Consider the following 12296-nt stretch of genomic DNA (forward strand, 5'->3'; position numbering starts at 1 on the left):
CAGTATATATCGGCTGTAGTATAGAACTGTGATTCTCAAAGCAAACACCACCGATATAACCATCAAATATCTTGTATAAAAATAAATAAATAAATAAATAAAACTAATATTACTGTGAGCTTAAAGCAACATGCATATTTTCATATTTAACATTAATCATCTTGCAGTTATGAAATCATCTTGCAGAAACCTATGATCATGCTTCAGAGATGATCACAGAAACCAATGTAATGTAAAAGACATTAGAATGACACTATTCAACTACATTTTCATATTAAAATCAACAATAATAAACTAGCTTTACCGACTGACATTGTGTTTTCAAATTGGTTTATCATAACTGAACAATCAGTTGTTTTTAATTGTTAACTATTGTTGGTGTAGTGAAATATACAGTGATGTGAAAGTGTTCACACCTTAATGATTTCTTTATTTCATGACTGTAACGTTCCGGTTCATCAAACAAATATTAGTCAAAAATATTAGTCAAAAATAACAAGTAAACATATCTTGCAGTTTTACAGATGTTATTATTGAAAGAAAACAAAATACAAAACTACTTAGCCCTGTGTGAAAGTGTTTGCCCCTTAACCTAATAAATGGTTGGGGCTGCCCTTACAGCAACAATTGCAATAAAGCACTTTTGATGACTTGCAATGAGTTTGTTCAAATGCTGTGGAAGAATTTGTGGGTTTTCAAATTTGAACTGCCTTTTAAGATCATACATCTCAATTAAATTCAGGTCAGGACTTTGACTAGGCCACTTCAAAAACTTCATTTTGTATTTCTTCAGCCATTCAGAAGTAGACTTGCTGGTGTGCTGTTGATCATTGCTCTGCTGCAGAACCCACGTTAGCTTCAGCTTAAGGTCACTAACAGATGGCCAGAGAATTGCCTTGGGAATAATTTGGTATACATAAGAACTGGTTTCATTTATTACAGCAACTCTTCCAGTGCCTGAAGCAGTAAAACAGCCCCAGACCATCACAACTGAACCATTACATTGTACTGTTCTTTTGTTGAAATGCAGTGTTACTTTTACACCACACAAAATATTACACACCTTTCAAAATATCTACTTTTGTCTCAGACCACATGGTATTTTCCCAAAAGTCTTGGGGATCATCAAAGATGTTTTCTATTAAAACTGAGACAATCCTTTATGTTCTTTTTGCTCAGCAGTGGTTATAATTTCAAAACTCTGCCATGCAAACTTTTTTTCCAGTCTCTTTCTTATGGTGAAGTCATGAACACTCACCTTAACTGAGGTTCTTTAGATGTTGTTGTGGGGTTTTGACTTTTTTTGACCTTTTGGATGAGTTGTCGCTGTGCTCTTAGGGTAATTTTGGTGGGCCACTTCTGGGAAGGTCCTCCACTGTTTTTTGCTTTTGCCATTTGTAGATAATGGTTCTCACTGTGGTCTGCTGTATAGTCCCAAAGTTTTAGAAATGGCTTTATAAACTTTTCCAGACTGTTAGAGCTCAATTATTTTCCTTCCCATTTCTTAATGAATTTCTTTGAATCTCGGTTTGATGTCTAGCTTTTGAGGATGTTTTGGTCTGCCTCACTTTTTCCAGACAGGTCTTAAGTGATTTCTTGTTTGTGAACAGGAGTGGCAGTCATCAGGCCTGGGTGTGGCTAGAGAAGTTGAAGCCAGGTGTAACAAATTGTTTCACATTGGGCTAAACAGTTTTGGATTTTGCTTTCCTTAAGCTTTTATTAATCTCAATATCCAAAATAAATTACATTTATGACTAGCTTTTAGATCCAGGGTCACATTTTTAAAATAATAATTTCATATTTGCATTGCTTCTCCTCTACAATCACCACCACGCAATTCAGTAATATTAGCTACCATGATAAACAGCAATACTGAGATTTGTTATACTGGGAAAAGCTGGGATTTGTTTTTGTTTTTCTTTCTTCTGGTCATCATGAGTTCATATATTTAATGTTTCTCTCATTGTCTTTTAATGCATAGCAAAAATATATATCCATAAATCTATTACTATAATAACAACAAAGCTTGGCATTTCTTTATTTTATAACTAGGTCTATATTTTCAGAAGATGCATATTTCTATACAACTGCATTTTTAATGTTAATTCATCAAGAATGCAGGATAAAATCCCCATCTTGACTTCATTCCAGTGTAAAAAGCACTAGAATTAATGTCTTCCTACATGAAGTAGCACAAGAAGACTTACCTGTCGTATAAGCCCCCCCACCCAAAAAAAAAATAAAATAAAACTTAAACTACTTCACTACATAAAAGAAATATGCGAAAACACCTGCATTCGCCGCTGGCTTTGTATAAACATTTTTATTTACTCTATACACTTACATGAACAAAACACCATATAAACACAAAGAGACTGATGCAGCGGTTAACTAACCATTTGATTCAGAGGCCTTTAACTTTAACGTTTATTTTTTTCTCTTTTTCTTTTCTTTTTTTAAAGTGAAACACAGACGGCCGAGGCAGCACAATGCTATCATACTGAACGGTACATGCTTAGTACACTGCCTGCATCAGGAATGGAAAATAAAGAAACTCTACAGACACTAGTTCAAAAGTAAAGAAAGTATAAAAGTATCATTTTACAGCAGTCGAAATACTGACATTAATAGCGAGTTTTAAATCATTAAAACCATGAAGGAGACTAAAGGCCAGTCTGAAAGAAGAAAAAAAAAAAAAAAAAAAAAAAAAAAAAAGCTGTTTTAGGCTCATACCTCTGCATCTGTGGAATATCAATTCTTCTGTACGTGGAGGATGTTTATTGTGCCTTTTTTTTTTTTTTTTTTGGAAAAAGTTGCACTGTTTCCAAATAACCTCACTCACACAAAAAGAAAGTATAATAAAATAAGAAATAAGCCATATCTCACAAATCTAGCATGAGCTTCCTTGGTTGTGGATTTGCGCAAACAAGAGGGGGAGGGGAAATTATACTATTATACAAAAGGCCAAATTTTAAAACCCCCAATAATAATAATAATAATAATAATAATAATAATAATAATTTGTCAGGACGAGCATCAGTGGATCAACAATGGCACGACACATTCATTTCTTTAAGCCCAGCAGTAAATTAGTATGAAGTGGATATGATTTGTAAAAGGTGTGGGGACAGAGAGAGAGTGTGTGAGTGTGTGTGTCTGTGTGTGTGTGTGTGTAACGGGGTGAGGAGACCTGGTCAAAAACCCATTTCCATTACAGTGTGAAAATCTTGAGGTTTACGGAGAGAACTTTTTGGCTTGTGCTCGGACCCTTTTTTCATACTCCACTCTGTTTTGGCTGGAACAGAAATGCAAACACAAGATTCATAAGCAAGGCAATAAGCATCTGGGGTCTCGATAGGCAGGACCGCGAGTTAGAAATGGAGGAGCGTACCAATAAATCGTGTATGCCTCGGCCTGTGCGGGATCCTGAATATTTGGTTCATTAAGGAGCTCTTGGATTCCTAGCAAGATCTGAAAAATATCAAAAAGAACATGCGGTGCTTTGTGAGGCAATACTGCCCTCTTCAGGAATGGAGATTTTGTGGAACAGATTTGGAAGGGACAAAATTTCCAAACTGCTGTAGAATTCATTATATTAAAGAGACGTTTTTTGTGTACAGACCATTTCAATGTGGTCATGTCATTGGCCCATGAACGTTTCCCACTTATCAAACTATTTTATAACTGTAACAAGAGGGAATTCAATCATAACTTAAATCTTAAAACAGCCATCATTACATTAATCAATATGTGGCTCTTTTTGGATTCTCTGAAGCCACAGAAATTAAAAATGTAAAATAGGAAATACGTTAGGATCATTGTTTTTGTTTATTCATTCATTTTCTGTTCTGCTTGTTTTTGATTTTCACTTTTGGATGTTAAAAATAACATTCTATGTGAATTGCAGATTTACTTGGACCTCAGATTTTCATGACACAGAAAACTTGGATGAAAAATGCCATCAGAGCAGTTCTGAGACAGAGTAATTAGAAGATTCATGGGGCCAAAATGTCATGTAAAATGTACACAAACATTAACATGAAAAATGTAAATTTTACTATGAAATTGGGTGAAAATAACCAATCTCATAGTAGAATGCACTTAAATTATATAAAAATAATGTTTTATGGGGCATATGCACAAGGCCTTTAAAGGCCCAGGGCTTCTGGTTAATTGTCATTTCATACACACACACAAAAAAAAAAAAAAAAAAAAAAAAAAAAAAGGGGGTGATCTTCACTGCCTGGCTGAGACACTATATGAAGTGTGTATCTGGCCAAACAAGAAGCACGGTCATAAAATTATATCTTTCCGCGCCAAGTCTTTAAAATATGAAAATTCATTTTACCCCAGTATTTTCAATGGAGTTTTTGCTCTAGCTAGCTGCTAATGACGGCGCCTGTGTTAAACCGGTCTTTTGTCTTTTTTTATGCTTTAACCAAATGGATGCCAAAAGTCTATATTTGAATTACATTACAACATCAATGCTGTAAAAGGAACCTTGTGAAACTTCAATTGCACTTTATATTATAAATTTACTTCAAAAGGCTGCCCGGTTAATTAAAATGATAAAACCTTTTTTTTTAAAATTAACAATAACAGAATAGAAAATGGGATTAATTTTAAAAATTCATCCTAAAACACATTTGAACAGAGTTTAAAGAATTAGGCATGTTATTTGGTGAACTGTTTTCAAATGATGAGGCAACAGCAGTCATATAGTACTAGGGGCTGGTATTTTAATATTGGTTTCTTTAAATGTAAAAGTGTAGTGGGGAAAAATACAATGTAGTGGGGAAAAAAAAAAAAAAAAAGAAGTGCAATCGTGGAATCATTTAAGGAGGTAAAAGACTTAAGGAGATTAAAAAAAAACAAACAAAAAAAAAAAAAAGATGGTTGTTTGAGGAGGATAGTTAGTTTGCATGATGGATAAGGATTTTTTTTTGTATTGTGAATAATTTGTGTTCCAGTTTTAAATTGTGGAGGTACTGTTTGTTTCATGCATCAACTGTATTTTGCAGCCATACTTTTTTTTTTTTTTTATACTGCGAGGACCATAATGAAATTGTTTATCCTCTAGGTTATTTATTTTAAAAAAATTATGGGATACTTGTATTTTTGCACAGTTTGTCTAAAATCTATCAATCAAATAGAAATTCAATTCAATAACACCACCACCACCCTTGAAATTTAAATGTTTTACAATTTTAATAAAATAAATTCACTTGATTATTGGATGCAAAAAACAACTTAAAAAAAAAAAAAAAAAGAAAAATTATGCATAACTATTGTGACCAAACCTGCAGAAGGCCAAAAATATAAACAAACTATGACTCACTTAAAGGAATCACAACTTGTCAATGCTCCCTAAAATGTACATGTACAAGTTCATTGACAGACATGGGTTCTTGTTAAGCATAAACATGCTCTTTCAGTTTCTCTGGATAATAAACTTAATTTCCTCATGTTGCTTTAAGTAAACATCTTTAAAAACATTAAAAAAATTAAATAAAAAGGTTTCTTAGCAGTGCAAGGAGTGCATGCAACCTTTAATGCCATGACATTTAAATTTAAGACCATCTCCTATGTATTCAAGACCTTTTTACAGATATAAATTGTGGAAGGTTGAATTAAAACCAACACCTTCAGAAAGCCTGGTTATTGGATGTTTCAATTAAATGGCTCATTTAACATCGTTTCACAAAAGGTTTCAGGGCAGCAACCGTCACGGCTTACCTGCTTGATCGTAATGGCAGGCCTCCAATCTTTGTCCTCCTCTAAAATAGACAAGCATACGGTACCAGATGGGTATACATTCGGATGGAATAAAGGAGGCTCAAATTTACCTGGAGAAGTCACAGGATACATATTCAGCATTGTATTCATACATAAAAAAAAATTAAATAAACAGCAAACGAAGATGATGAAAATGAAAGATTAATCTCCACTAAACATCAGATTTACACTTTGGTGGAGAGGAAGGATAGTCGTCCTTGAAAAGCATCCGAAGTTTGAACAAGCCTCCCTCCCACGGTGTCTGAATGGGGGAAAAAATAATAATATTAATATCATCATTTAAAAAAATAAATAAATAAATAAAAAATTATATATAAAATATATATAAAAATAAAAATAATAAATGTATAATATTATTAATAATTATTATTAAAATGTTTTTATATAAAAAATATACTACATCCATTTTAAATACTCAATAATAATAATAATAATAATAATTATTATTATTATTATTATTTTTATTATTATTATTATTTAGAGATACACTTCAAAATAGATGCCTTATATAAAGACATTAAAAAAAATTGATAAATAAAATAACTATTATTACTACACAAGTACACAGATCTTACATGGGATTTTTAATATTTAAAATACACATATTTAAAATACACATCCTTTTTGTCAAATACATTTATATTCAATTAAAACCCTAAATAATTGGCACTTACCCCTTTTTTCCCTGGTATGGCACACTCCCAGTTCATCAAGTTCATGGTTCCATCAGGGTTTTTAGTCGGTACGGCTACAAACCCCTAAAAATAAATTAAATTTAATTAGCACATTATAAACATGAACACACATATATTTTTTAAACCCGGTGGGTGGCTGTGAAAGTATGAAAAATGTCAGACTCTAAAGTGTTTTGATCGACGACCTCGTTTGTGTGAGCACATACACCCCCAACACTTTCAATAGTGACATCTCTGTAGAATTAATTAAAATGAGTGACATCTTAAAATATCATTTTCTCCACCGCAAAATGGAAAGTCCACCTCTTCACTGCTTTTCCAATGAGAGTTGAACACAGCACTTCTAAAAATAGCTTTCGAGAAACTGTCTTTTATCAGCTTTACGTCGCAGATCTAAAGGCTTGTTGGATTTATTGATTAAAAAGTAAAATAAATAAGAATAAACTTAAACTAAAGCTCCTTCTCTCTTGCTCTCTGAAATCCTGCAAAGCTGCTGCACATCCGTGATCGGAAACATTGCATACTTACAAAAGGATGGTCTTTCCGCCAAGCCTTTCGTTCTTGTGCGAGACGACTCAATGCTATACCAGACATGACTTGTGGTCCAATAAATGATTGAAAACCTGAAAAAAAAATAATATTTAAATAAAGTGTTATCAAAATATGCTTGTAATTTTATAACTTATCAATATGCATGCAATTTTAACTCACGTATTCACAATCCATATTCAATACACATTTAAAAAAAAAATAAAAAAGTCCCTCTAGGATTTTGCCATGACATTTTATTTATTATTATTATTATTAATATTATTATCATCATCATCATCATCATCATAATAAACCTAAAATTACTGATTTTATAACATCCTGTCTCAAAACAGATGGCCTTATTTGCTTCAATTCTTGTTTTCCTGCAAAAATTCAAACATCTCAAGAACCATTTTACTTCTAAAATCTCACTAAATAACTACTTTACATTTCTAAATTTATTATTTTTTATAAGACTCTGCTCGCACTGACCATTAATACCAATTTTACCAATACCAAATTAATTTATTTATCCCACACTATGTCTGTGAACTTGTGTAATGTAGTACTACAATGATTTCATTAAAGCATCTATTTTTTATTTAATCAAGTCAAGTTGTTTAAATATTTATTTGTATAATGTACTTATTTTTATTTATATCTGTTATAAAATCTATTATTAATAATAATAATAATAATAAAAAAACAACAACTTAAAATAAACCAACTTAAAACCACATTAGGCAAAAGTGTGAAAGTCTGGCGAGATTAAATGTAAGTGTAAGAGAACAGATTTTTGTGGTCATTTGGCATAACAAAGCATTGTGGTTTATGTTTCCAATACAAAATGATTGTACATTTTCATATGTCAGTCAGTACACACATGATCTGACTGAAACACACAAATCCTGGGCCCCCCTCCTCAGGTCGATCATCACGAGTGTTAGTATATGGAGGATAAAGAAAACTTTCAATACTACTTTAGCAGGTAAGATTTCGCTTTTAAATGCCAGATTGATCATCTGACATGTTTTTTTTTTCCATTTCAAATATTTCTCTTCGCTCTGAGGTTTCTAAAATGAGGAATAGTGCAACTCTCGCTTCAGTGCAAAAAAGGTCAAAATGACTTCCCCATTAATATCAACAACATCAACATGAGTTGAAAAATAAATTAAAATACAAGTTTTAATAAAGGTTTGCATCTATAATGGCCACTAAATCATCAATTAACTAAGGAAACAAAGCATGTTAGATGCACAAATATTAAAGCAAAAAATAAAAATGATGCTAAAAGTAGTTTTAGTTGATCAAATCTAGCTTTCCTGGCAACTATTTTTCCGAGGCTGATAATGTTATTAAGAGTTGTGATTATATAAAAAGTGGACAGATCCTGCAGATTTGAGTTTAACAGAAAATAAATGAATAAATAAATGGGTTAGGTTGATGTTTTGGGCAGGTGGGGGGTGGTTAGGTTGGGGTTTGGGGTAGGACTTCCAACTTTTATTTTAATAAATCAGTGGTTAATGAGATCTTGAGGTATGGGCCCTTCATCTTACATTAGATCATGCACTTGAACTCTTAAAATGCAGGACCCTTAAATATGACCACCATGATGCAAGGACTAGGCCTGTCACAATAATCAATATATCGACTTACGCACAACACATGGATAAATTAACGCAATCATTTTTGGTGACGCAATGCATATCACCCATACATAAACATTTTAGCTGACTTCCATCTCTATTAGAGGTGTCAGCATGTTTAAAAAAAAAAATTTAAAAACACTATAGTATTTATTATAAATTACTTTAGTATATGTTCATGTTGGTGTCTGACAACTGAAAATAGATCTGGTAGTCGTTATCGCAGCCTGTTACTTTTTAACTTGCACTTTATTGTTACCATTTATTATTATTTAATTAGGATATGCGTTTTCAAATTCTGATTCCAATGCCTGATTATTAAACTGTTAAAAGACTAATTAGTTGAAATATTCTTAAGAATAAAATATTATGTGTTCTGTGGAAGAGTGGACTTGCATTGTGATGATATTGTAATTCTGGCATTATATAATGAGTGGCATAAAATGGTCTTAAAAGGACAACAATATTGTTTATCGCAATGGTGCAATATATCGTTCAACAAAAATTATTTTTAAAAATAAATATCGTGACAGGCCTAGCCAGGACCACCAGTTCAATGTATAAAGCATCACTGTGAAAAATACTAAATGTGGCTCAAATACTATTTGAGATTTTTTTGTTTTTGTTTTTAGCATTCTACATTTAGATTTTACATACTATTATCAATCATTTATATTCATTTTAATGTAATGCACATTTTTTCTTCATTTATTAAAATTAACCCCCTGAGATGTCTGATTTTAATTGAAAACGAGATGGAACAATTTGAAACTTAATTTTTATATTTATGCATTACTTACTGACGTTCATAATACTACAATAGTGTCATGTTTTCCATTAACCTATTTTAAATTACGTTTTTACGCTTTAAAATTACCTATTTTTCTCCAAAGATTTCAATGGATCACAATTTTAAAGACCCCGTACACTTAACTTGCACACAATAAACCAGAACTTGTGTTTACATTAGGCATGGGATGATAACCGGTTTCAAGGTTTACCGCGGTTTGAAAAAGTCAAGATTTTAAAACCGACAAATCTTTTGTTATTCCATTCCTATAATATATGCATGTGTTGTTGTTGTCGTTGTTTTGGTCTTTTTTAGGGCACCAGTATCTCCAGCCGAAAAAGACCCTCCAGATCAAAAGCTGCTGTTCCAAAATATTTGAAATGTTTCTTAAAATATATTGTGTACCATGTAGGAGAAAAAAAATTATATTTAATAAAAAAACAAAAAAAAAAAAATAAATAATAATAATAATAATAATAATAATAAAGTCATTTCATATCAGACCATGTTTACGTGTATATAAATGGTGTTAAATCGATCAATCAAATCAAAAATTGGAGTCAAACTGCGGTCATGGTTAAGAGATTAAAATGCCATTTTAATTTTACATTTCAAAATTAAAATACATTAACTTTAAAAAGGATGAGCTGTTCAAAATAAGATCTACAATATGCATTCATAAAATAATCCGTGTTAATGACCACTTTAAGATGACCTGATAGTTATTACACATGTATACGCAACCCGCGTAGATCTAAATAACAATAGTAACCGGGGAGAGGAGTATGCATTCCTTTCTCACAATGTTTGCATAATCAACGCATCGTTAAAACGATCGTTTAACGCAACCTCCATTTGTAAGTGATCGTTAAGGTTAATAAGACGAGTTGATGATAGCCACCATAACAAAAAGATAAACAGTACATCGCGGGACTTAATTTGCGCAAAATGAATATATAATGAAAACGAAGAGAACAATGCACGAACGAACAAGGCGAGAAAGCGCAAATTAAAAAACACAACGTTATTTGCGAACTACTTAAATGATTTATATTGCTCTATTGTTAGTTCAAGGGAATCAGTTTCTGTGATGAATGAGACGCTCCATGTTCGATAACAGGATTAAGAAAATAATGCGCACTGAATGGCTGGAGCTGTCAGATGCGCATTTTCAGCGCGATGCCGCAAACCAGCATCCCTCACTGCGCACTTCACACGCGGATTGAGCCAAACCGCGCTTGTTTCGATTAATTGCCCGCTTCAACTAACACAAATACTGTGGTTCACACTTAACGTGTGCAATTACTGTATTATAACACGTGTGCTCGGCGTATTTTGCTTCGTTGTGTGCGGTGTGGAGCGGCTGCTAGCCTAGCATAGCGGCTAGCTAACAAGAGGCGCAAATAAAAAAAGACCGCAAACTACAGCAAACGCCTAATATAAACTCTGTTTTCACGTCAGACGTACCTTTTCTGCCAAGATGAGTGTTGTGCTCTGGATTAATAGCTGTGTGACTGGTAATTCGCGTCTATCTTAATGCAAAAATCTAGCGAAGTTTCCCTCCTGGTAAAAAGAAAACACAGACATTTACCCAAGATAACTAGGACCCGTGTGCGCGCATTCAGATGCCTGAGTGAAAGTTTTAACAAAGCTATACCGAGCTAGACTGAGTGAAACGTTTCTTTAAATCACATGCTAATTAACCGCGTGGTATTTCCAATAAACACGAACTAATGAATTTCACCTGACCCTTCAATTTAAGGTAAACAACATACACTTGTCTGATTAATGACACAGTTTAAAGCATACTCATTTAGATGTTGTGATTAGTGGAATAACACTACGTTTTAACCCCCACCCACAAATTAAGAGTGTGAGAGATACTCTAATTTAGTTTTTTTTGGTCAGGCATTACTTAGACAGCTATATGATGTTGCAAACATTGTTGGTATATAAATGTGAAAAAATTAAGTATATTAGCCAATTCAAAACACAGTCTGATATTTAAATGTACAAGTAAGGTCAGAATTATTATACATTTGAATTTTTTTAGATTTTTTCCATCAATTTCTGTTCAATACATTCATTTTCTTTTCAGCTTTTATTAATCTGGGGTCGCCACAATGGAATGAACCGCCAACTTATCCAGCATATGTTTTACACAGCAGATACCCTTCCTGCTGCAACCCAACACTGGGGTTTAAAACACTTAATAAAGGGACTAAGCCGAAAAGAAAATGAATGAATGAATTCATTTAGTTTTTCAGACGTAAAACGATATGAAAGACTGTTGTAACTATTAGCGCTGTTAGTAGCAACAGGCTAGCTCTGAAATTCTATTGAAAATGCTGGGGTAGAATAAACTGCAAACAAGCGGATTAAAAGCCTGTTGCACTTTTTGTGTTGTCAGTATGCTCGTGTTTATATGTTGTGTGTGCAACATTTGTATATTTATAACCACCACTGAGGAATGTGGGGGTCACGAGTCACTGGTATTGTTATTTTAGGGGTCGCAGGCTGAAAAGTTTGGGAAGCCCTGCTCTAGATAATCAAAAAAATTTAAAATTGCTTAAGGGGGCTTAAAACAGCTTTCGTTCTAGCCAAATAAACCAGACAACTCTTTCTCCAGAACAAAGAATATTATAGGAAATACTGTGAAAATTGTCTTCCTCTGTTAAACATCATTTAGGAAATATTTGAAAAAGAAATCACAGAAGGGTGAATAATGTTTATTAGTTTGTTTATTTCAGCATTATAAAACTCCCCAACATCATCACTGGCCTTATTTATACTTTTAATTTTATGCCAAGTCATCATTTCTGTCTTACAGTAATCTGA

General features: G+C 32.8%; 1 protein-coding gene across 1 annotated transcript; it reads right to left on the minus strand.

The window, feature by feature from the left end:
* Positions 1–2296: 2296 nt before the first annotated feature.
* On the minus strand, positions 2297–11064 carry ube2ia (ubiquitin-conjugating enzyme E2Ia). The gene is made up of 7 exons (XM_056454232.1): positions 10926–11064; positions 7020–7114; positions 6471–6554; positions 5965–6037; positions 5737–5846; positions 3392–3471; positions 2297–3295 (listed from the first exon to the last, which is right to left on the minus strand). Exons 2-7 carry the CDS (start codon positions 7083–7085, stop codon positions 3235–3237), a joined length of 474 nt encoding a protein of 157 aa, XP_056310207.1. The 5' UTR covers positions 7086–7114; positions 10926–11064; the 3' UTR covers positions 2297–3234.
* Between the last annotated feature and the right edge of the window lie 1232 nt (positions 11065–12296).

Source organism: Danio aesculapii, chromosome 3 (genome assembly GCF_903798145.1).
Source record: "Danio aesculapii chromosome 3, fDanAes4.1, whole genome shotgun sequence".
Lineage (NCBI taxonomy): Eukaryota > Metazoa > Chordata > Actinopteri > Cypriniformes > Danionidae > Danio > Danio aesculapii.